Source organism: Diadema setosum, chromosome 11, assembly GCF_964275005.1.
Source record: "Diadema setosum chromosome 11, eeDiaSeto1, whole genome shotgun sequence".
Classification (NCBI taxonomy): domain Eukaryota; kingdom Metazoa; phylum Echinodermata; class Echinoidea; order Diadematoida; family Diadematidae; genus Diadema; species Diadema setosum.
The window spans coordinates 7,742,679-7,766,363 of NC_092695.1; the positions used below are offsets into that span (position 1 = coordinate 7,742,679).

General features: G+C 41.3%; 1 protein-coding gene across 1 annotated transcript in view; it reads left to right on the plus strand.

The window, feature by feature from the left end:
- Nucleotides 1-23,685, plus strand: part of LOC140234628 (uncharacterized) — a 41,775-nt gene that overhangs the window by 15,966 nt on the left and 2,124 nt on the right. Inside the window, 18 exon segments of the mRNA XM_072314655.1 lie at nt 646-763; nt 1,293-1,398; nt 1,993-2,212; nt 2,781-2,947; nt 4,010-4,174; nt 5,174-5,347; nt 6,214-6,387; nt 9,451-9,638; nt 10,922-11,048; nt 15,367-15,510; nt 15,973-16,119; nt 16,685-17,975; nt 18,951-19,060; nt 19,859-20,195; nt 20,860-21,108; nt 21,642-21,796; nt 22,230-22,388; nt 22,852-23,445. Of these exon segments, the coding sequence (XP_072170756.1) occupies nt 646-763; nt 1,293-1,398; nt 1,993-2,212; nt 2,781-2,947; nt 4,010-4,174; nt 5,174-5,347; nt 6,214-6,387; nt 9,451-9,638; nt 10,922-11,048; nt 15,367-15,510; nt 15,973-16,119; nt 16,685-17,975; nt 18,951-19,060; nt 19,859-20,195; nt 20,860-21,108; nt 21,642-21,796; nt 22,230-22,388; nt 22,852-23,445 (4,625 nt within the window).

Here is a 23,685-nt window from a genome sequence, read left to right on the forward strand (position 1 = left end):
TTACCTTTTTTATGAGACCAATTAAGTAATATGTGTTATTGAAAGAAGCATGGGAATACAAGTGGCAAAGTACAAAATTTTGAGTCAATCCTGAAAGGACAAATTTGTTTTAAAGTCGTCCAAGCAACCACAGGGGTAGACGAAAGATATTTCTCTTTTATGGCCATCTGTAGTTTTTCAATGTGAAACTGTTGAGTTGGAGTCATATGTTATCCTCCATGTACAATATGTGCTGTCTTCATTTGATTTTGCAACTTCTCTGCACATGCTTTGATTTGGTTTATTTCTGCACTATTTTTCTCCAAGTACAATGACAAATCAATACAAATTGATACAGAGTATGCAAAAAAAAAAAAATAATAATAATGAAATCATGCAAATCAATATAGGAATTGTCAGTTTTGTAACAACATCATCCCTAATACGTATAAATTCAAAGCAACCTTATAATGCATACTGTACTCGTATGTGAAAAAAAAAGGAGAAATCAATACAGGGGACCATCATCATAAGCAGAGCTTGATGTGGATGAGGCCCCTATCTTATACAATTACATTGCAATACCAATAGATCTGCTTACATACAAATATGTAGTTAAATCAATTGTTCTACAGTACACATAATTTTGTTTGTTCATTCCTGCAGACGGCCAGCTTCGAGAGCTGAACCAACAGGTCAAGGAACTGAAGAAGCTGAAGGATGAGGTCGACGAACTTCAGGCAGTCAAGGATGAGTTGAGAAGGAGCGAGAGAGAAGTTGCACAGTGAGCTCCTTTCATCTTTCTGCCCTTGCTCTCCTCACTTCCGAGTTAATTTTTCCAGTCTTTGGTCAAAATAGATACAGAAAAACAAGACACAGATTGTCACAGTCATTGAGAATTAAGAGTTTCTAGGATGAACACTGTACAAGGGCTTTCTGTAGCTTAGTCGGTAGAGCACCGGTCTCGCAATTTGGAGATCTTGTGTTCAAATCCTTATGCAATCCTATTTTCTTTGCTCATTTTTTCACTAAGTCATTGTTGTAATCACATAATAGATATGCTGTGGTCTCCAGACTGTAATTTGGATATTTCTAGACTGCCCCAGTGTCATTCTAGTGGATGAAGGACGTATATGACCTATATGATTACTTGCTGTGAGATAGTTGTGACAGTTGAACACATGACTTTAGATGTCCTGTTTTTGATATGCCTTCATGAAAAGTCTTTGCTTCTGAGATGATGCACTGACATGACTCCTCATTTCCAGTAAGCCAAGTATATGAAACATATTGTATCATTTTTCCCCTGTCAGGCTCAAGAAGCTACTGGACAAAAAGGCAGAGCTCAAGATGGACAAAGATCATCTTGAAAAACAGAATGAAGAACTTCTGTCTGAGAGACACCAGCTGAAGTACATGGTAAGAAATGAAACACCATAGATGTGAGAAGGGAATTTAGTCATTTGTGTGCCCAGTCTAAGTTCATTTTTGAGATCCCTGTTTTATGAGGAAATTTGGATTATTATAAAATCGTTGTAGAGGCCCATTAGCGTGGGGATTCATGGATGGCCTAAGTCATTCGTTGCCCATTGGGGTACATTAAAAATCAACAATACACAAATAGCACCAGTCAGTGAATATGTGCATGGAAACGTGAGCTCATTGCTAATGGTCAACTCCAGTCGAGGTTTTTCGGCTGTGTGTGTACTTACATGGAGATCAATGGTAAAGCTGTACACAATTCGTGACAGGGATTCTCGCATATATCCGAACCAGGGGGGTGTTTCATCAACGTTTGTAGGCGCCGACAACTTGAATTACCATAGTAACAGTCAGTGACCAGAGCATCTCAGCCAATCAAAACCAAGGATTTTGCTGAAATTGGTCGGCGCTGACAAGCGTTGATGAAACACCCCCCAGGCCAGCCTTCCCACTCTATGGTATCCCCACGATACCAGGTTTTTAATCAATAGTAGTGGTAGTTTACCCTGACAATTTTTTCCTCAATTACAGATGAAAGACCATGAAAGCATCAAGAGCAAGTTTGAGGAGAGCCGGGTCAGGCTGCGCCGCTCGGAGCTCAACCTCGGCGAGCTGCACCGGGAGAACTGCCGCCTCCAGGACGAGCTGGAGAGCGCCCTCAAGGGGCGGGAAGAGATGGCCCACATGACGGAGACCAGCCAGCAAATGCTGAAAGAGAAGATAGCGCTGTTGGAGGAGCAGCTCATGCAGGGTAATCAAATTATACATTTTTCTTTTTGACAGGGGAAAGGTTAGGTTTTGTTTCCAAGCATCTTTTCAAAGATAACAAAGCAATCAAATTGAGGAGAACTAAGATTTTAATTCACATACATACATTAATAGTCCTAATTTATACAGAATTGTTTAGGAGTGGAACAGGGAATTAACAAAGAAACAAAATAGATTGCATGGAACTAGGTCTTTATTATACATTGACAGTCATTTATACTGAAAAGAATAATATCAAATCCACAAAATTGCAAAAAGCATACATTGATAGAAATACTAACACCAAATACCTTCCATACAAGAACTTGATGTAACTGTTTCACTTCCAAACTATGATTTCTTTCATTCAGACTGGATTTTGACACAAATTAACCAACTGCTACTAGTGTGAATATTCATGTTAATATAATAGGAAATGTTTTGAAGCTTATCACACACATTTTATCTCTGATGTGAATTATAGCAAAAGGATGCCTTGTAGGTAAAAACAGAATACATTTTTCGCTCTTCAACCTGATCTTTTTCTTCTCTCCCCCCCCCTTCCCCCACAGCGTCTGCTCCATCCGAGGGAGAGTCCCTGGGTGTTATCACGGAGCAGAGGGTCAGCGAACTTGAGCAAGAGCTGCAGAGGCTGCGTACGACCTGGGCACCACCAGAGACCCACCAGAGACTCAAGGAGTTATACGAGGAGTCCTGTCGGGTCAACGAAGCAAGCGAGGTGAGAATGTGCACCTTCTCCTCCTTCTGTCGTATGACGCAATACAAAGGAGAGATCATAGGTTTGTGTCCAAGCCGCTGATCTGGTCCAGGGCAGCGTCACTTGGTTTGGCAAGTGTGATTGTCAGATGGCTGTCTGACAAGAAGTTATGATGACCATTGATGATGATGATGGTCAAATGTTAATAGCTAAGGAAGGTATTGAGTCCATAAGTTACTGGTCAAACCCTTGTTCTGTAATAAGCCAATCAACGTAATGAGATGTAGTTGGTATTTATGACAGTTTAAAATGGCCACATGGGAAATGGATGACCATGGACTGAGGAGTTTATGCAGCTGTCTACTAGCAGCTATGGCCAGTTGGTTCAAGCTGGCCAGTGAGGTGATGATGGTCGTTGTGTCTGTTAAGTTGTCACATCACTCACATGATGACAAGAGAAGAGAACAAGTGGTCCAGCAATGTATGAAACTTTGCTCTAATTGGTCTAACTGCATGTCTCTTGGTTAAACCAGTTCATCAAGTGAATGGCTTGTATGGATGGATGGTGGGTTCCCTTGCAGAACTTTAAAAGAAAGTGTCAAATACTTTGTTTGAAATGATTTGCTGAAGAGGAGAAAAAGTAAACCAAGAGAGCAATGTGCCAGTCTCAAGAAAATATAGTTTCATAAAGAGCCCAGAACCGTCGAGGCGAAAAAGTGAATGAGCCATCCCCTTTTGTTCCACTCGTATTGGGCCAGCAAGGCAAATTTTATGCAAACCATACATTCTTGCAGTGACAGATATACTTTGTACAACCAAAAACATCTCAGCATGAAGCTATTGCAAATTGGAGCTGATGGCCTTTTTTTTTTTTTCTGCATGAAACTTTCGCTAATTGGCACTGGCATTCAAGGCATTTTGAGACAAAAACATTTGCATGCATTTTACTTTTACAAATTTCGGCACCTCACAAAATTTGCAAAAGTTTCATGCGCTAATATTTCTGGTCTTAAAATATATATTAACTAGATACTACGAACTTTGATAACCTAAAATATCATACTCCTCTATGACCATTTCCAGGTCAAACTACAACAGAGTCAGGAAGAGATTGCAAACTGCCTTGCGAGGGAGCAGAAAATCCAGCAGGACCTCCAGCAAGTCTGCTCCACCTGGGCCTCCCCAGAGGTCCACCAGCAGATGAGAGACATGTATGAAGAGACCAATCGACAGAAGCAGGAGTTAATGGTGAGAGAGGAAGCGGGGGTATACTCTATACGCCATATATTTAGCGAGTCTACATTTTTGCGAATCGGGACTTCCCAACGATTTCGCGAGTGGTTAAATTCGCAATCATGGAGTACTGTATTGAACGGAGAAATGTATACGTGTGCGTCACTTTCATATTGGAATCAGAGTCATTATTTTTGTGTGCCTTTAATTTCGCGGATAGCTCCTGACTCGTGAAATTTGCGAAAATAAAAACCTCGCGAAATATTTGGCGCATACAGTACTCTGAGTCCAGGGGAAGTAGATGTACTGATAATGATTATGATAGTCAGGATGATGACTGTAACATGAGAATCATAGGAATGATGACACAACATTTCCTCCTGCAACAATTGCTCCGGTCTTATTTTCCCCAGGAACTTATGGTGAGGGTTAGGGTCATGATAGGATTTTAGTTTGATGTGAGGATTAGGATTAGGGTTAGGATAATGTTTGTAGGTAGCTTTTATGTTTGGCTTAGCGTGCAAATATTTCATGGGAGCAATTTTGTTTCAGCAGCAAATGTCATGGAATCCACAGGGATAGATATTATTGGGACAGTGGTGTTGTTCATAGTATCAGCTACTAGCAATGATACTAATCATAGTAATAACCAAAACACTAATCACAATAATCTTTGATACAGTGATAGCTATGACGGACCCATATTAAGAACACAAGCCTGTCAAAAGAACATCGTTGATGCATAGATGTACACAGATAAGGCTGAAAAGGAAAAATTTATGCTACAGTCGAGGGTTCTTTTGTCTACCAGGGTATACGGAGAGTATGTAGTGCTGTGTTCATCATGACTTCAGTGAGAAAATAAGGGTTAACAAGTTCAAATCAAAGTTTAGAAGTGTGGAAGCACCTGAGGGAAAAATTTGAATTCACTTTTCCTGCACACCTTCACAGTAATCATTTATGCCTCTTGGAATATGTGCTTATTCATCCTCTTTATCTCATGCTTCCCCTTAGGCGGAGCTGAAGGAGAGTGAAGCCAAGATTTCCGAGGGCCAAGTCTGGCAGCAGCGCGCAAAGGAAGTGGAACAAGAGCTGCAGAAGCTCCAGACTAGCTGGGCGTCGCCCGAAGTCCACCAACAAATGAAGGACATGTATGAGGAGGCCTCCCTCCAAAAACGGGAACTTGAGGTAAGGAGCAAAAGGATGCAGTACACTCATAGTTAAAAAAAAAACTGACAAGAACTTGTTTGGTTCTCTGGAATTTTCTGTCCGTGGTTGTGATGTTCGCAGAAGCCGAATGGCATGCATTGTTCATGCTCCCTTGAGCGAAAGCATATAATATTTGCAAGTGGTGATAGATAACTGACCGATAGCAAGCAGCAGTGGAAAGAGACTGTTGAAGGGCTAGGAAATTTAAGAAGATCTGTAGTATAACCACTGGCATCTAAGAGATTGCTACTACTGCAAGGCTAGAAACTAACTCTTTCTTTTGGTGGCCCGATAACAACACATATCTCTCCATAAAAAGTGGTGGCCTGGCATCTATTTCTGGTGGCTGGTGGCCCTGGGCCTCTTGGGCACTGCTAATGTAGAGCCCTGACAGCTGTATATGCCAAATATTTAGTGAGTCTAATTTTTTGTGAATTGGGACATCCAACGAATATGCAAGTGGTTAAATTGGCGATCAAGGACTACAGGTATGAAAGGAGAAATGTATGCATGCATGTCACATTTATGTTGGGGTTGGAGTTGATATTTTTGCATGATGGCAAACTAGCAAATAGCACCCAACTTGTGATATTGCAAAAATTAAAACCTTTCAAAATACATGGAATATGCATTTTGTGATTTCGTATCACAAGGAGTTAGTTATAAGGAAAAAAGGATGAGATGGTCTGTGAATCTCATACTCTTTGTAGAATTTGAAATTCATTCATATTTATTTTGTGTATTTGTAACCTTAATGGTCTTTTTCATATGAACCCATGTTCCCTCTTCTGCACCGCTGCCTCTGTCCTGTTTTCTCTCCATGAACCACCCATCTCTCACCCCAGGTTCATTTGAAGGAGTGTGAAGAGGTGATTTCCAGGGGCAAGGTCTGGGAGCAGCGCTCCAAGGAGATGGAGGTGGAACTACAGAAGCTCCGGACAACTTGGGCGTCGCCCGAGGTCCACCATCACATGAAGGACATGTATGAGGAAGCCTGCCGACAGAAACAAGAAATGGAGGTGAGGCCTTTAGGACACATTGAAGGGATGGTATAGTTTTGGTTGAGATGGGGGATTCAGATTTTAATTTTTTTTATGCCTCCGCCACAAAGTGGTGCCGGAGGCATTATGTTTTCGGGTTGTCTGTCCGTCCGTCCGTCCTTCCGTCCGTCCGTAATGAATTTTGTGGACAAGGTAACTATCGAAACCTGTTGAGGTATCCTAATGAAACTTGGCATGTATGTGTATTAGGGGGTGAAGTTGTGCCTATCAACTTTTGGGTGCACATGCTCAAGGTCAAAGGTCAAAAGGTCAAGGTCAAATACATAAAATTTCACTATTTCCACCATATCTATTGAATGCCTGAAGATATTTTCTTGAAACTTAGTGTATACATGTATTACCCAATTAAGATTCTCTGGTGAAAGTTTGGGTCAAAGGTCAAAGGTCGAAAGGTCAGGGTCAAATACATAAAATTTCACTATTTCCACCATATCTATTGAATGCCTGAAGATATTTTCTTGGAACTTAGTGTATACATGTATTACCCAATTAAGATTCTCTGGTGAAAGTTTGGGTCATGAGGTCAAAGGTCAAAGGTCAAAAGGTCAAGTAGAAATATTAAAACTTCTTTTTTTTCTCTGTACCTTGGAAAATTGTTCAAGGTATCTTCATGGAACATAGTATATACATGTACTGACTGGAAGTGATTATCTAGAGAATGGAGGGTTCATGGGGTCAAAGGTCAGGGGTCAAAGGTCAAGTGCAAGACTTCAAAATTTTACTATTACCCTCATATTTATGCAATGCCAGCAGGGTTATTTTTTTACACTTGTGTATGCGTGTGTAACCTAATAGAAATTCTCTGGAAAGTTTTTTTTCTCTCTTTTTGCCTCAAAGGTCAAAATGTCAAAGATCAATTGAAAGTGCTGAACTAACTTTTTCCTCCATATCTCGGAAGTGGCTCAAGTTACCTTGAAACTTAGTGCATATTATGCATGTTCTACCTGAAAGTAATTATCTCATGAATTTTAGGGTCAAGGGCCAGATGAAAATGGTAACAATTTACTATTCAATTCAGAAATTGCACTTTTTCTCCACACCTGTACCTTGAAAATTACTCAGTGCCTAAATGTATGAATGGTTCAAAGTCAAGTTAAAGTCCTTAAATCCCTAGATACATGCTCTCCTATTCATCCAATTAAACCTACGTCAAGGAAGGTGAACATTCAACACATTTGTGACAAACTTGTCATTCCAATATTTTGCCAATTTTGTGAAAATGTAATCACACAGTATCCACATGTACTATCTAGACCTATTGGGAAAATCATGCATTATGGCGGAGGCATACCAGTCGCCAAAGCGACATTTCTAGTTTTTTTTTTTGGTGAGATAATTATAAACCATTTTGAAATATCAAAGAACATACAATTCTAAGAGGAATTCAAATTAATTTTATGAAAATCAGTTTGAAATGGCCGAGATATCCAAAAGCGAGATAAAACAGAAGTGTTTGAGTTTCTTCAGTTCGTCTCCCTCTACAAATGAAAATTTGTTTAAGATCGCAACTGCTGATTTGTAAAATCCCTCTACAAATGAAAATTTGTAGAGGGAGACAAACTGAAGAAACTAAAACCTGAGCCTTCACCCCTCTGAATAATATCTTTCTTTCATTTATCCTATGCCTTGTTTGCCTTGGACGACTTAACATAACAATGTCGGAATTTTGGAGCTTGGGTATTTGTTCCATGTTCATCGTGTCACTGCCGGCAACCAGGGACAGCCTGGTGGTAGTGTCGCTGCCCGGAAAGCAGTAGATGACAGGTTCGAGTCCCACTGGTTCCTTTTTTCCGACATGTTTGTTAATTTACAGATCAGCAGTTGCGATCTTGAACAAATTTTCATTTGTAGAGGGAGACAAACTGAAGAAACTCAAACCTGAGCCTTCACCCCTCTGAATAATATCTTTCTTTCATTTATAAAACAGAAGTGGTTGTGATAAAAGGTAGGTCACACCTTTCATTAGGACCTCTTTGTTTTGGGATATACTCAGCCATTTCAAGACTGATTTTCAAGAAATAAATTTGGATTCTTCTTAGAATTGTATGCTCTTTTATATTTCAGAAGAGGTTTCTCACTATCTCACAAAAAATAGCCCCATCTCAACCAAAACTATACTATCCATTAACATTCCAGAATAAGAATTTAAAATTGTTTGTCCTCAAGCTTTCTGTTGGTTTCTTTGTAGACAAATGTTTACACGGTGTACTCACCCCACAACTTTCTTGTCTCTCAATGCCCCGGCCATTGAACACCCATGATATACTTCTCAGGGTAGATAATCTGTTATTCACATCATTGGAAACTCATATGTTTTAATTGTTAATTACTCACAGTTATTGCAGAAAGAAATATGTGAAAGTGGAAGATTTTGAGAAGAGAATAGACCTATAGACACATGTAGTTTCAGACTGCATTCAGAATAAAAACGTTAAAGGAAAAAAGAAACAAAGAACACTCATCATAGGATATGAAATTCCTGGAAATAATACGTAATACACATATAAGCTTTTCCCTCTTAGTCACTTTATTCTTATATGACTCTGTGTGTGTGTGTGTGTGTGTGTGTGTGTGTGTGTGTGTGTCTTTCATCTCACTGTCGATCTGCTATCTGCTGTGTGTATCTCTGTCTTTCTGTATGTCTGAACATCCATCCCGTGTGCTCACACCCCAGACTGAGCTGAAAAGATGTGAAGAGGTGATTTCAAAGGAATAGTCACTTTATTCTTATATGACTCTGTATGTGTGTGTGTGTGTGTGTGTGTCTTTCATCTCACTGTCGATCTGCTATCTGCTGTGTGTATCTCTGTCTTTCTGTATGTCTGAACATCCATCCCGTGTGCTCACACCCCAGACTGAGCTGAAAAGATGTGAAGAGGTGATTTCAAAGGAATAGTCACTTTATTCTTATATGACTCTGTATGTGTGTGTGTGTGTGTGTGTGCGTGTGTCTGCTATCTGCTGTGTGTATCTCTGTCTTTCTGTATGTCTGTATATCCATCCCGTGTGCTCACACCCCAGACTGAGCTGAAGAGATGTGAAGAGGTGATTTCAAAGGGCAGAGTCCAGGAGCAGCATGGGAAGGAGATGGAGGCGGAGCTGCAGAAACTCCAGACAACGTGGGCGTCGCCTGAGGTCCACCAACAGATGAGGGATATGTATGAGGAGGTGTGCCGACAAAAACAGGAACTGGAGGTAAAGAGGAAATAGTAATATGCAGTGTTAGAAGAGAAATCTGAAAGCATTTTTTTTTTTTTTTTTTGTATTTGTTTAGTCTTTTGACAAGGCATCATGGCTGAGGCTTGGAAGAGAGACTAACTGCGAGGGAATGAGTGAATGCAAGACTGAGTGGCCCAGCTACGAGGCCATTTAGAACCTGATATGAATTTCTTATGTTGAATCTTGTCCCTTGTCGATTTTGCTACCAAAAAGATAGTGACCAATCTGCAACCGCATTGCTCACAGTGACTTCAGCATCTAATCAATATGCATAAGACCATATGCATATCACCGACTTGCTTCATAATCCAACCTGCACTGCCTGTGATGACATGTGATTCATTAGCATACCATCTGGGATTGACTCATGAATACATGAATAATTCATACATCAATTGTGTTGGGAAGTGACAAAAAAAGCAAACCCAGGTCTCGCGTTCACCTGTTTCTTGCAATACTTGGTGTGGCGAGTTAGCCCCATTCCTCAGCCATGAGGCCTTGTCAAAAAGCTAGGTTATACCCGGCTAAAATTCTCAGTTTTAAGCTGATTGTATATTTGTAATGCTGATGCAGATTAGCTTGCTGCTGTTGATGATGACAAGGACAATGATGACGATGTTGATGATGATGATGAGGAGGAGGCTTGTATTTCTCAGAACATTTGCCCGTTGAGAGGCTTTAGCTCCAGTGATTTGTGGTCTATCATGAACCAAATTCTTTCCAGAATGAATGATAATCCTTGAAAGGATGTACATAGAATAGATGGGTCCTCCCTAATGAGTTGAATTCTTAAGTGACGTACAAGGTAACAGTTCTTCTTTCTGTGATGAGTGTTGATCCTTGAAAGAACCATTTCATGTACTTCTGAACTGACATCTGTTTTTAGGGTCAATAATCGTCCCAGAAAGTCAACAGAAAAAACATACGTCTATCAATTCGTTAATGATACTGATAACTCCTATTTCATTTCATTTCATTTATTTTCACTTAATAAAACATGCATACATAAAAATGTGACAATAGTATGACAAGTATAACAATGACATGAAAAAGTCACAAAACAAACAAACAAGGAAACAAACAACCAGAATTATCAAGTGACGGGGTTAATGAGAAGGCGCTGGGCCTTATTTAAAAACTAACCCTGTCAATGTTTGCCTAGTTTTTTGCCTCTTCAGCTGTTCATTCATCCATCTCTCCCCGTCTTTCTCTATCTAACACTCAAGATGGACGTGAAAAGGCTTGGAGAAGAGATCTCCAAGGGCAAAGTCAGGGAGCAGCGCTCGAAGGAGGTGGAGCTGGACCTTCAGAAGCTGCGCACAACTTGGGCATCGCCCGAGGTCCACCAACAGATGAAGGACATGTATGAGGGGGCGTGCCGGCAGAAACAGGAACTGGAGGTGAGAGCGGGGAGGGGAGGATTTCTGTGGAATGTTTTGCCGATGGAGGGAGATGTGCTGTGTTGGCTGAAAGGATGAGCGCTGTATGTCTTTGTGTAACTAATCGGAAAGCTAAAGAGAAGTTTTACAGAAGGAAAAAAAAAGAAAGAAAGAAAGCAAACAATGAGCTCTGTATGTGTTTGTGTAACTAATCATTATGTAAGAGGTAGTTCTACAGAGAAAAAGAAAAACAACAAGCAAAAACAAAACAAAACTAGACTCGGAATTTGTCAACACTGACAAATTAGGTGATCCGATCTATTGGGAAATCAATGATTTGAGTCCTGATCCCAATAGGCATGACCATACAGGTTTCATCTGTGTTGAGGGGACATTGGCCATGTGATGTTTGAAGTCTCATTTAGAAAAGGGAGTCAGACCTGTCATCTTTGGTACCGAATTCCGTATGCACTAAGGAAGATACAGAATGAAGTATATTTTGACCTTTGACCCCATTTTGCACACCAAAGATGGCATCTGAGCAAAAAGTGGTTATTTTGTGAAATGATTCTTGTAACATGGTCTTTGCGTGTGCAAAATATAGGAAAGTTAGGACAATTATTCACCAAGATACAGGATGAAACATTTATGACCTTTGACCCTAATTTGCATACCCAAGATGGTGTCCAATCAAGTAGTTATTATGTTATGAAATAATGTACGTGACATGAACTAAACATGTGCAAAATATGGGGGTGATAGAGGCTGTTTTTCTTGAGTTATTGCAAAGAAAGTTGCAAAAAGAAAGAAATATCTCAATACATCGAAGATAAGCTTTAATTTCGACCAAGTTTTTTAGCATGATCCCGACATCGTATGAAATAACAAAAGGCACATTGACGATAGCGCAAAGTCTCAGCTACAACATATTAAAGGGACTGTACAGTACTGGTTGAGGTGGGGATTCATGTTTTGAACATTCCTTAGTGAGATAATGAAAAGCCTCTTATGGAATATGAAAGAGCATGTAATTTTAAGAAGGATTCAACGTTTATTTGATGAAAATTGGTTTTCAAATGGCTGAGATATCCAAAAAAGTGCTAATAATAAAAGGCAACATGCCACAACTTTATTAGGATCTCTTTGTTTCACCTTGTTTTTGGATATCTCAGCCATTTCAAAACCGATTTTCATCGAATAAACTTTTGATACCCCTTAGAACTGCATGCTCTTTGACATCTCATAGAGTGGATTCTGAATATCTCGCAAAACGTTAAAAGCTAAATCCTCACCTCGACCAGAACTGTACACACCCTTTAAAATCTGGGAGAATTTCACCGAAGGGTAAGTGAGCTAGTGCTCGATAAGGACAATCATGTCAACTTTCACATCTAGAAAAATTTCCCTCCCATAGAGATAACACGTCATAAGGAAGGTACAGAAAAAAGTACATATGACCTTTGACCCCACTTTGCACAGACAAGATGGCATCTGAGCAAAAAGTGGTTATTTTGTGAAATGATTGTTGTAACATGGTCTTTGCGTGTGCAAAATATGGGAAAGATAGGACATGTATTTACTAAGATACAGGATGAAATATTTATGACCTTTGACCCTAATTTACATACCCAAGATGGTGTCCGATCAAGTAGTTGTTATTTTATGAAATAATGTACATAACATGAACTAAACATGTGCAAAACATGGAAGTGATAGGGGCTGTCTTTCTTGAGTTATTGCAAAGAAAGTTGCAGAAAGAAAGAAATATCTCAATACATCGAAGATAAGCTTTAATTTCAACCAAATTTTTTGACGTGATGCCGACATCGTATGAAAAAACGAAGTGTACATTACCGATAGCCTAAAGTCTCAGCTACAACATATTAAAATTTGGGAGAATTTCACCGAAACATAAGTGAGCCAGTGCTCGAGAAAGATTGTCATGTCAATTTTCATTTCCAGAAAAACTGCACTCCCATAGAGATAACACGTAAACTGGTCAAATTTGACAAGATTACTTTGAATCCATTTTTACGAGGTGACGCCGTCATCCAATCAAAATGTTGTTATTATATTAATGAAAGAGCATTTAATAAGCTACAGCATACTGAAATTTGTGTGAAAATCGGCAAAGGATAAGTGAAATGCGCTCGAGTGAACTTGAATTTTGATGACGTCATTTTGAAAATTTACTTTTTCTATTTTATTAAGAAATTTGATATCTTTTAATCATTTTTTCAGCATCGCCAACCCATGAAATGACATGTACAACTCATCAGCTTTCAGAATATGTAAAGAAAATGGGGGGTCACCGTCCATCCTGACGAGTAAAATCGGATTTAAAATTGGCGGTTTTTTGGCATAGTTGCACTGTATATCGCCATTGACGCGCGCGTAATTTCAACTTTGACGGGCCCGTATGACGTCATATTGAGTCGGATTGACTTGAAACTTGGTAGAAATCTTCCTTGACTTTTCAGGCATCCGATCAAAGTGAAAAAATGGGAAATTTCTATTGCATATGAGCTGTGCGTGCGTATATGCGCGCGTACGCGCCCGTCCAATTTTTTTCAATTTTTCAAAAAATGCTGCAAATGGTCTGAAACGTGTGCAAAATAAATTTGAGCTCGATTGGACCATACAAATATTTCAACGCGCGCGTACGCGCGCTTTTTAATAATAAATATGAATTTTGATAATATGAGTAGAATGCGCTTGACTTGAAATATATGTGACGTAAATTTCATTGAAAAATTTCTTTCCATTCATGAGATATGAATGAAAATGTGTTTTCATATAATGACGTCATAGTGACGTCATGGTTGACCAATCACAATGATACATTAGATTTGTCGTCTTTGGGACATGATACATATATGCTATGAGTTTGAAATTGATACTCTGAGAACTTTCTGAGTAAGTAGATGCACAACTTTTGTCCAGAAAGAAAGAAGAAGAAGAAGAAGAACAAAGAATCCGAACAGATACAGAAGGTGATCCGAGAGGATACTCGGATCACCTAAAAACAAGCAAAAACAAAACAAAAAAACAACAACAAAAACAAAAAACACAGCCAATTGACTCGAGTTCTTTTGAAGGGGTTGTGATACTGGTAAGATATGCTCAGAGTTTGGACCAGACACAATAGAAAGCTAACATGTCTTTTTTAAAACTAGAAAAAAAGAAAAACCAAAAATCTCACCAGTCTCCTTTTACTTATATATTTGCAGTTACAGTCAAACCTGCCTTAGCGGCAACCTGTCTATAGCGGCCACTGAAAAATCCCCCCGAGAGAAAAGCCCTGTTTAAGACCCTGTGTATAGCGGCCACCTGTCTAATGCGGCCAGCGGTCACAGATTTTGTTTCCCTCGGTAGATTTTAACCTGTCTATAGCGGCCACAGACCCGGTAATTCAGCGTGTTTTTCTGGTTTGTGGTCGTGCCAGTCATTCATGGGCAACGTTCAGTGATTGCCACCACTGCATTCATCACTTATTCAGTCATGATAATGCACTAGTGTTAAACTTTCTTCACGACTGTACAACATGCTACTGTGTAACAATTTCATAAACGCCGGCATTGTTCAGTTCATGAAGCGCACATGTGCATACATACGCATGTACGTGTATGTCCTACACTAAGTACTTTGTAGATGTATATGATGATACATGTACATGTACAGTACATGTATAGGCAATGCACACATATAGTTGGATAACCTGCCTATAGCGGCCACCTGTCTATAACAGCCACTTTTTTCGTTTCCCTTGGGTGGCCGCTATAGACAGGTATGACTGTATTTTTTGTTTTACAGTGTATATCATGCACAGTACATAATCATTCCGTTTCAATTTAGTTAGTCAACACCGTCAGGACTATTGAAACCTGCAAGGTGAGACCGTTTGCTGACACAAAAAACTCTGAAACTCAAATCATTTTTAAAATCTTTTGAGTGTGGTGGTGAAACCAAATACTCATGATTCTTCTTGTGGTGATTGCAGGGTTTTTTTGTATTTTTTTTTTGTCTTTGACAGTAGGTTTTCAAAATTTAAGTGTGTCCATGACAAGAATGTTAATTAACATCAAATTGTACGCCAGTATTTACTACAACTTCTGTGTGGTATTTACTCTTAGGGGAGATGAGTCATATATTTTGATTTTCCCAAATGTAACACATGCTCAAATTCTGCTCAGGACTCATTAAGAATGTGATATAGAGTTCAATACAGATAAAGCAAGAGCTACAAAGACCTCAATTCCAGTGATAGCTGCGCATCCTCATGCCCCTTGTAAAATTTCAACAACAGTGAACCATATTGCTACAAATTGTGCATTGACAGGGAAATCTGACCCAGCTCCAGCAGCGCATCTCAGAGCGCGAGACCGAGCTGCACAAGCTGCACATGACCTGGGTCTCTCCGGAGACACACCAGAGGCTCAAGGATCTCCTCGAGGAAACCTGTCAAGAGACGCAGACGAATGAGGTACTTTGATTGATGAATCATAGTGATGGCCATAGTGATGAAGCATAGATTGGACTTTAGTAACTGCACTGAAGGCAGCTTGGGACAGGTGCAAACCTGTTGATGGAATGGGCCAAGAATTGGTCTAGCGTCACCAAAAAAGAAAGAAAGAAAGTGTACCAACTTCCTCAGTTCAATAGTGTAAAACCATAAATTTGTGTGTGCATTTTGATTTCACAAATTTCGCGAGAGCGAAGATTTACGAAATCAAAGTGCAAACAAAAGGTCTTGTCCACGCTATATGGATTAAAATGCCAGTGGCAATTCGCAAAAATTTCATGCCGTGAAAAAGGCCGCCGACTACAATTTGTGCAAAATCCATGCTGTGAACATTTCTTGCTTGACAGTAGCTTCAGTGTTATGTGGCAACTCAAATTGGATCACATTTATTTCTTCTGAATTATTTCCAATTTTTCTCATTAGAAAACTCTGATAGAGAGCCAGCAGTGTGTGCGCAAGCTGGAGCAGGAGCTAGAAGGGCTGCGGATGACGTGGGTTTCCCCCGATACCCACAGCCAGAAGATGAGGGACAAAATCGAAGAGATGGCCCAGGCACGGGATACAAGCGAGGTGAGAATTTACACCTTCTCCACGCTTTTGTCTCTCAGATGAACATTCAACCAACAGGATCACTTTCTGTCCCGTGTTTTTCCTAACATCTTTGCAGACAGTCTATCTGTCAACCCTCTGTAGATTTAGTTTTTCTTGGTGTATGTGAATATAACAGAGAAAGAGAGAAAACATGGTTCTGTTGTTGCTTGGGTCATCAACCTATAAGATCAGAAAGTTGTTGTTGTTTTTTTGTGGAAAATACAGCTTTCAAAATACAGCTAGCTTGGATGTTTGACTGTTATGCCACCCAGGAAGTAATTCCAACCTAAAATGTAACTGATTTCCTGTTGAAATTATATAAATACCATTCAATTTTAATCATAAGACTGTTTAGTATCATGTGCCTTACTAAAGGCTGCCACTGCCAGATAGGCATAGCTTATGATAAAGCCTTCATTTAGGCACATTTTGCTGCATTCTTTCAAATAGAATAAGCCTTCTCTAAGGAAGGAATAGTGATTTGTTCTTGTCATTGTGATTAATGTCCTGTTAAACATTAATTTGTGGCTGTCATCACGTCCAGGCTAGCATCAAGAAACAACGAGACATTGCCGAGGTAGAAGCGGAGAAGCTCAGGAGAGAGAGAGATGAAGCCAAGCAATCCCTTGCGAGAATGGAAGACCAGCTCCAGCGGGCGAGGTCGAGCATCCGAGACCTCGAGGAGGAGAAGTCCATCTTCCACCAGACACTCAGTGCGGACAAGGAGGAAGTGAAGAAGACCCTGTGTGAAAGGGAAACACAACTGAAAAGTGCAAGGGCCAGCATCGAAGACCTCCGTGAAGAGGTGCTTCAGCAGGAAACCAAGATCCAAGCTCTGAACAGAGAGAAGGAGGAAGCAGAGAAGACGTTCTACAAACAGGAGGTGCAACTGAAGCAAGCCAGAACCAGCTTTGAGGATCTGCAGACCAAGATGCTCGAGCAAGAAACCATGATTCAGGCCTTGACGGCAGGCAAAGAAGAGGCACAGAAGACATCTTCTCATCTTGATGCAGAGCTGAGGCAGCTTAAGATCAGCTTTAAAGATCTGCAAAATCTGAAGCTGCAACAGGAAATGACTATCCAGACAATGAAGACAGACAGAGAAGATGCAGGGAAGGCACTCTGTGAGCAGGAGGCACAACTGAAGCAGGCAAAGACAAGCATCGAACACTTGCAACAGGAGAGACTACAGCAAGAAACCAAGGTCCAGGGGCTGTATGCGGACAAGGAAGAGGCAACAAAGACCCTCTGCGAGCGGGAGGCGCAGCTGAAGCAGGCAAAGTCCACCATAAGAGATCTGCAGAATGAAACCCTGGAGCAAGAAGCCAAGATCCAGGCACTGAAAACCGACAAGGAGGAGGTGAGGAGGACTCTTCAAGAGTGGAAGGCACAGCTGAAGCAGGCAGAGACCAGCATCCAGGACTTGCAGGAGGAGAAGCTCCGTCTCCAGCAGCGACTTGAAGAGAGCAGGGAGGCCAACATGGAAGGTCTGGATGAGGAGCAACGACACATCAGCAGACTGGAAGCAGAGATCAAGAAACTGGACGCTGACCGGGATGAGGTGAGAAGGACCCTGAACGAGAGGGAAGGGCAGCTGCATCAAGCGGCGGCCAGACTGGAGGATCTGACGAGAGAGCGGGAGGAAATTCTTCGGATTAAGCAGGACAGTCAGACCAACCTTCAAGGGGTCCAACAGGCCTTTGAGGACCTACAGAGGGAGAATGCTGGTCTGAAGCAGGGTTTGGCTAACAAAAGTGAGCTGCTTACCATCAGGGACGAGAACAAGAAGCTCTACGAAGAAAAGATCTCCATGCTGCAGGAAAAACTAGCCCAAGGTAAGGCGTTTCAAATGCATTGCTGTGCCACACATTTATAGCACAAACTTTGAATTTCTTTGCTCCCTTAGGCCTGAATTCACAAAGGTGGTACAAATGAAACCATGCCATGGTTTAAACCATGGACAAAAACCATGGAGCGCCAAGTGTTGCATGGAATATTTCGTTACGAAATCAGTCATTTCATCGATGAAATAATTTTTTTGTAACAAAATGACAACACTTTGTAACTTAATGAACATTTCGTCCACGAAATGATAATTTTGTTAACAAAACGGTCATTTTGTTGACGAAATGACCAATTTCGTAACGAAATATTCCATGCGACACTTGGCGCTCCATGGTTTTTGTCCATGGTTTAAATCATGGTTTCATTTGCACCACCTTCGTGAATTAGGGCCATTGAGTTAAACCACAAGCAAACAACCCAGTACAGTTAATCTGCTTAATCAACTTCCTGTAGTTAAGAAGTTTTTTGCTCAGAGATGAAGTTGTTTTTCTTGAGAGAGCATCAGAGTTTTTGTACAAATGCGTTCAAATTCTCTGCACCTGTAGCATATGCAATTGGCAAAGTTGTAAGTGCTCCTGAATCTGTTTCCTTCTGGAAGTTAGTAACTGTAAAACTTGTCATTTTACATCATAATGAATTGACTTGTCTGCTGAGAGAACCTAGAAAGAAAGCATGTGAGAGAGATCGCAGAACTGTATCGTTACGTTAGAATAAAAAATATTGCTTTCTCTAAATGCATTGCATGCACTATTGATATGCCTGCAAACCATGTTTTGTTGTAGAGTATTTATAACACATCATGATTTGGAAATGTTAATTTTTGTTGAAGATTATCAGTTGTGTTTTACAATGCATGCCCGTCATTTTCTTGCCTGAGAAAGTTGGTCAGTGGTTTCGATAGCCTTTCTTATGCTTTCCATAGAGAAAAACAAGTTGGCGTTTGTTCTGATTCTGTTGTGCTACAGGTGACTCTAATGAGCTGGCAAGACAGAACCGTGTGTCTGCCCTGGAGGTGGAGGTCCTGGAACTGAGGAACAAGTACCAGGAGGTGTGTCAGGCCAAGGAGAAGCAGGAGGTAAGTCCCGCCCTGTGGGCGTGTGCTTGGAGGCAAGACACACCCACTCTGAAGTCACTGTATACCAATGTTTACATTGCCCTGAAAGTCCCTGTTGTGCTGTCCTGGTTTTTTTTTTTTTTTTTTTTTTTTTTTTTTAATAGCTATGCTGGTTCTGAATTTGTTATCATGTTTTTATGCAATTCAAGCTCTCATCTTCTTAACACTTTTTTATTATCATCATTTGGAAGTAATCAGTGTACACCAATCATTGCATGGTGTCTCACATCAAGGTTTTTGTTGTTTTTGTTTTTGTTTTTTCTGTAAGAGAAACATGGTACGATCTTTAGGTCATTTGCTCAGGGGGACCTCAGAAATCATTTTTTTTTTTTCAGCTAATGGAACATGCTGGTTTGGGAGTGATGACATATCCTGTGGGAGCACTGCTAGCTATTCTGTCATTCTGTCAGGCTGCAAGTGTTATGAGATAGAACAAAGACTGATTTTGTTTACAAAAAAAAATCTCTTCTACATACAGGCACTAAATATTAGGAAAGGAGTGAATCACATCTTAGCACATGAAAAGCGATGCTTTCACAAGGCAACTGATTCATAGGTCCTTGTTAAAGTTAAAATAACTTCCTTCTATGACTGAGCTATTTGCACTGTAAAGACAACTAGCCTCCAACTATTGCCTCAAATAGCAATTACATGATATACAAAATGATTGCATGTCAAAATCAGATGGATTTGAACTTTTGTAGACATCTCCATCTCATTTGATCGATTTTATTATATATTGTTGTCATCATTGCCAAGATGGCATTCAAGGCAGAACTGGAGCAGATGAAGCAACTGACCCTGGAGAAACAGTTCATCACGCCCCCTAGGCAGACCGATGAGGATGGCTGTATGGTCACTCCCCTACCCCTGTCCCAGCCGGACCTCAACACCACTCGTGACCTGGCGGTCGCCGACCACAGCATGGACAGCCTGGACGGGCTCGGTGTCTGTCCCGATGACAACAAGGACGACAGTGACCTCCGCATGGATGACCTTGAGACGGATGGACTTCAGGCTCCTCCGCCCCTCCGGACCGAGTCCAGGGCCAGCTTGGCCTCAGTCGCCTCCAACAAGAGTACTATGTCAACCAGAAGTAAGTGCTGGCACTGTTACTACCACTATAAAGAATTCTGTGACGAAGAAGTTCCTAGCCCCAAATTATAGTCCATAAGCCCTTATCCCTTCAGAGGTCTGGATTTTTTTCTGACTTACCTTTACAGCAGCCAGAAAACATTTAATTTTACCATGGCACAATCTGAAAACAATAGCAACATCTTTGTTTAATTGATCTGAAATCACCTGTATATTTTGTTTTTCTATTCCATAATACATTTTATTCCTTGTATTAAAAGTGTGTCCAATATTTCCCCCTTTAATGCTTACAACAGAAAGACAAGTACACACTACAGACATATGCAAAGACATAACCTTTTTAGCAAGAGTCATGAAAGAAAGAAAAAGGAAAGAGGTAAACCATGTAGTGATGCTCTGATGCTTGGAAATGGTTGGAAACGTTGCCAGATTACATGGTGCAGAGTCTTTGTTTATAATCTGGAAACATTTCCAATGATTTCATGGTGCAGGATCTTAGTGTTATTCTTTCAATGAATCCTGCAATCGATATTTTGCATCGCTATGATTATGTTGGATTATGAAGTGTTGCTGTATCTTTGCCTAATCCTCGACATCTTCAAAAATTGTGAAGATACCCAGAAAATATATGGATTTTGCCATCAATCTATTGTTGTCCATAACAGGTCGCACCAGGATTGAAATCACACTGTCGGCGAAGCGCAGCGTGTCGAGGAACTCCTCCCGCAGTGGATCTCAGTTTGACGACATCAGTGGCATTCTGAGCCAGAACTCCTTGGGTGGAAGCGTGAATAGCCTTGGGGCTGACTGGCCCGACAGCTTTGCACGGACCCTGGACGACCTGGGGGCCAGTGGTCACTCAAAGTTTGCCGCTTCTAATCGCAGAGACACGCTGGACACCCACAGAACTACAGGTCAGGTTCAAGACATTGTATAATCTCAGAGTCACAGTTAAAGATATTTGATAAACCATGATCTTTTATTATATTAAGCAGCATAGAGCATACAATTATATAGATTGAGGCAGATTTATCATCTTATTGTGTCGTGATGATGTCAAATACGACCTTCAATAAAGTTGTGAAAGAGTTTACTGAGCGGAGGTTTGTGCAATGTGAATTGAAGGATAGTTCCATGCATTCAGAGAAAGAGTGGAGATTATGATTGAGTAAAGAGGAATAAACCAGAAGCAACATTCATTTCACTTTTGTTATAATGCCAAATGTCAGTGTTTATGTCAAATAAGAAAAGAGCCCTGCATGAAGCATAAACTTGCCAGTTTAAAGGGGAATGTTGCCATGAAACTTGTCGACCCTCTTAACATTCAGTTGGAAGTTTTTGAATTAAGTTGTTTCTTCTCAGTAATACTGGTAAAGATAAAAAGGAATCTGTAGAACTAAGCATGCACTGTATTTTCTCAAATCCAAATCCTGTCTCTCCCTGCCAGGTCCAAGTGGCTTCTTCCTGGTCGGCAGGTGCGAGGAAGAGCCAGATCACGTCGACTGGGATGACCGTCTCTCTGAGTTGCAGCGGCGGAACACCCTCTGTAGACCCCATCTTCAGACCTCCTACCCAGTGGAAACCCAGACCAGACCTCCACAGGTACCACTTTTTCTTATCTCATTCTGATGGTGCAAGTCTTTGAGGAAACCTCTCAGCCTCTAAGGAAACATCTCTCTATAAACTTAACGTTAATAAAACAAACCATGCCATGATATATGAGGTTGTGTCTGAGGTAAGGTGTTGCAGTTACGAGTACAAGTATGGTTGGGGTTAGGGTTAAGGGTTAGGAGTAGGATTAGAACTAGAGTTAGTGTGAGGATTAGGATATGGGTTAGTATTGCAATATGTTTGAAAAAGAATTATGGTGAGGATTAGGGGCAGGGTTGGGATGAGAATTAGATAATGTTTCATGATGAGGGTTAAACAATGCCCCCCCCCCCCCACACACACACACACACACTCCTGCTAGTGTTGTAAGCCACCAACTGCATGCTACTTTCACTGGAGCCTAGCCGTATTCCTTAATTTGCAGGAGGTCAGTGAGACAGACCTGAGGATCGGCACAGACTCACGTCGTGCCAGTATGAGGCTGTCAGGGAGGGTCACTCCCATCTCTGAGACCACCTCCAGCAGACCGAGCTCACGCAAGAGGAAGAGTGACGAGTTCAAGGAGGAACAGCCTGTCTCTAAGGTGAGGAGACAGTCTCCTAGATGTATGTGTAAATATGTTTAGATGAGTTGATCGCATCAAATATGATGAGATCATATATCAAGGGTCGAACCTGCACATTTCTGGCTAAGCTTCGATTTAAGTGTGATGAAATTGTATTGTGGTATAACATATTTTAGTGTTTGAAATTATTACAAAACAAACTGTAACAAATTCATTGAGGCAGTTTCTAGGACTTTGGGCAACGTGTGGCCGGATGACTGCGAAAAAGGAGGGACTCGTATAAGCAATGGCTGCTTGTGTTTCTAAATGTCTTTCCTCCCCCTTTTTTTAGGTTGTTGGAGGTTGAGGGAAATGCTTACAGAAATGTGTGCTCATGTTTGTTCCATCTTCTCAGCTTGCTCTACCAAAGTAATATATATTTGACAATGGTTGTGTGATGAAATCTTGTGCCTGTCTCTCCTCCCGCTCCCCCAAACCACAGCAACTAAGGAGCTCCACTTCCTGCCAAGCGATGCCCCCACCTCCAGCTCCAGGCGGCAAAGGAGTCATGACCCGGAGGGCTGTCTCTCACTCCAGCATCTCCACTGACCAGGCAGGGACGGCCTCGGCCTCTGGGGGGCACGGGTTCACGAGGACCGCCTCCATCCAGTCGGCCACGGGGCAGAGGTCCAACGTCCTCAAGCCGACTACCAAGTGCAATAGCCAGACCAGCTTGGCGGGGACAAGAAGCAGTCCACGCCTGTCCGGGAGGAAGTCTTCGGCAAGCCTGGCTTCGCAGTCTGGCAGCCGGACCAGCCTGGCCAGCCACTCCAGCAAGGCGAGCCTGGCAGGGAGCACGTCGAGTCTGGCGAAGCAGACTAGCCGCAGTGGTAATGGTGGAGGTCCACCCAGCAGACCAGGGTCTAGGGGTGAGACTGCCGAGCCAGGCCGCGCCTCCCTGAGGTCTAGCAAGTCGAGCCTGGTGAGCAGGTCGCCGGAAGGGAGCTCCAGCTCCTCCAGTCTACATTCAAAGAGGTCAAAGGTCACTGAGAAGCAGGCCAAGAAGAAGAAGGAACCAGTCTTTCCAGAGATACAAGTATGTATTGTCACTTTGTCTCGTTTGTCTCATTCTTGTGTGTTCACATTGTAATGACTTCTTGACTAAACAAATCATCAATATCCAATCTAGAGGAGTAGTACAATATGTAACCATTCCTGGAACTGCTGGCTTTCTGTGTATCAACAGATTTTAGGATGTTTTTAACAACTTGATACCTACACTTCCCTGCAACTTGATATCTGCAGATTTTAGGATGTTTATAACAACTTGATACTT